Source organism: Fusarium oxysporum, chromosome 4 (assembly GCF_000149955.1).
Source record: "Fusarium oxysporum f. sp. lycopersici 4287 chromosome 4, whole genome shotgun sequence".
NCBI classification, from domain to species: Eukaryota; Fungi; Ascomycota; class Sordariomycetes; order Hypocreales; family Nectriaceae; genus Fusarium; species Fusarium oxysporum.
The window spans coordinates 973,466-975,355 of record NC_030989.1 but is presented as its reverse complement, the minus strand read 5'-3'; the positions used below and the strand labels follow the sequence as shown (position 1 = coordinate 975,355).

The window sequence follows — 1,890 nt, the reverse complement described above, 5'->3', positions numbered from 1 at the left end:
GTGCTCCCCAAGGATGTTGTCAAGGAGGTTGGCAATGTCAAGCTCTTCAACAAGTGGGACTACGATGTCGAGGTCCGCGACATCTCCCTGACGTACGTTTTGACTCTGAAGAAGTTATCTTCAAAAACTTCACTTATGCGCAACGGGATGCTGACGGATGGCCTACGAAATAGTGACTACATTTCCCTGCGAAACCCCGTCTACGTCACCCACACTGCTGGCCGTTATGCTACAAAGCGATTCCGCAAGGCCAACTGCCCCATCATTGAGCGATTGACCAACTCTCTGATGCACCACGGCCGCAACAACGGAAAGAAGCTCATGGCTGTCCGAATTGTCGCCCACGCCTTCGAGATCGTACGTCCAACCTAAGAAGCCCACGAAGGGGGGGGGGTTTTTTTTTTTTCTTGGCCTTTACAGAGTGCTAACACCAGGGGTAGATCCACCTCATGACCGATCAGAACCCCATCCAGGTCGCTGTCGACGCCATCGTCAACTGCGGTCCTCGCGAAGACTCTACCCGAATTGGTTCCGCCGGTACCGTCCGACGACAAGCCGTTGATGTCTCTCCCCTCCGCCGAGTTAACCAGGCTATCTCTCTCCTCACCACTGGTGCTCGCGAGGCCTCTTTCCGCAACGTCAAGTCCATTGCTGAGTGCCTTGCTGAGGAGCTGATCAACGCTGCCAAGGGTTCCAGCAACTCTTACGCTATCAAGAAGAAGGATGAGTTGGAGCGTGTGGCCAAGAGCAACCGATAAAAGGTGCAACGGCGGTATCATGATTGGAAGGGTTGGCTTTGGCGTGTTCCGGCTTCTTTCAAGAATTGCATTTTGCGTTCATCGGGTCTGGGAACGCGGCTAGGGATTTTCTTAGGTGGCTCTAGATTCAATAAAAGTCGAGCTCCCTTAGAGGTGAATGAACTAAAATTCAATGTATAAGCAAAAGCTGTCTGTGTTTATAATTCTATGGTTTTCCATGTTCGACTTAACTGACTGTCTCGTCTCTGGAGAAAAAAACTCAACTTTTTGTCTTTCCCTTCTCAACTCACTGCAGTGGTATGGTTGACTTGTTTTGGGGAATAGAGAGCAACTAATCTAGACGGGATATCTTCTCTGAAATCTCCAAGCGCTGAAACATACCAACATGAGGCATACCCTCTTCCCACCAGGTGCCCATCTCCTCATCTATCTCAAATCCCCATTTCTTCCAAAGCTGTACCACCTGCTTCTGCGCGTGGACGCAGACGAGTCCTGACCACTGGGGAATCACCATGACATCTCCGACTGGATTGAGATGTTCGAGGCCGACTTCTTTGATGTTGGGATTGAAGTATGACGGGTGAGCTTTCAGCCAGCTGAGCACTGTATTGACGAGAAGTCCAGAGATGCCATGTCCTCGGAACTCTTTGATCACTGCCAGTCGTCCTAGTTTTACATACGGCTCTTGGCCATTGTGGAATGTCGTCTTCCGGTCTTTGATATATGGCTTGATCCCCGACGATGCCTTCATCTTCTTGTGCCCATTCTTGTGCCCATTCTGGCTACCATTATCGTCTTGGAGAATCCCATTCCAGTATTTGCCCCCGTCCTCTGGGTGTGGGTCGTGAGGAAACGGTACCAGTCTGATGGTTCCGATCGGTGTTGAGCGTGTCGAGCTCTTCCGAGGTTGTATCACATTTCCCTCTTCATTGCGAACCTCCAGCTCTTCGACCTTGTTGACGCTGGCGTAGACAACCCAGTGGCACGAACGAGGATCATCGTCATCAACTTCATTCTCGGCCGGAACATTTTGCTCCTTAACAAAGACTTGCTCGCGAACTTCCATGGCATCCAGGAAAGTCTGTGAAATCGACGATGGCTGCTCTCGAGAGGGCTCCGCGTTTGTATGAAT

At 50.7% G+C, this 1,890-nt stretch overlaps 2 protein-coding genes across 2 annotated transcripts; one reads left to right on the top strand and one right to left on the bottom strand.

Moving 5' to 3' along the window:
* Positions 1–64: 64 nt before the first annotated feature.
* On the top strand, positions 65–880 carry FOXG_07725 (40S ribosomal protein S5; the record flags this gene model as incomplete). Its single annotated transcript, XM_018386330.1, has 3 exons — positions 65–72; positions 174–357; positions 441–880. 3 exons carry the CDS (start codon positions 65–67, stop codon positions 756–758), a joined length of 510 nt encoding a protein of 169 aa, XP_018243472.1. The 3' UTR covers positions 759–880.
* Positions 881–1,089: 209 nt separating this feature from the next.
* On the bottom strand, positions 1,090–1,824 carry FOXG_07724 (uncharacterized protein; the record flags this gene model as incomplete). Its single annotated transcript, XM_018386329.1, has 1 exon — positions 1,090–1,824. The coding sequence occupies one exon, from the start codon at positions 1,822–1,824 to the stop codon at positions 1,090–1,092; it is 735 nt and encodes a 244-aa protein (XP_018243471.1).
* Between the last annotated feature and the right edge of the window lie 66 nt (positions 1,825–1,890).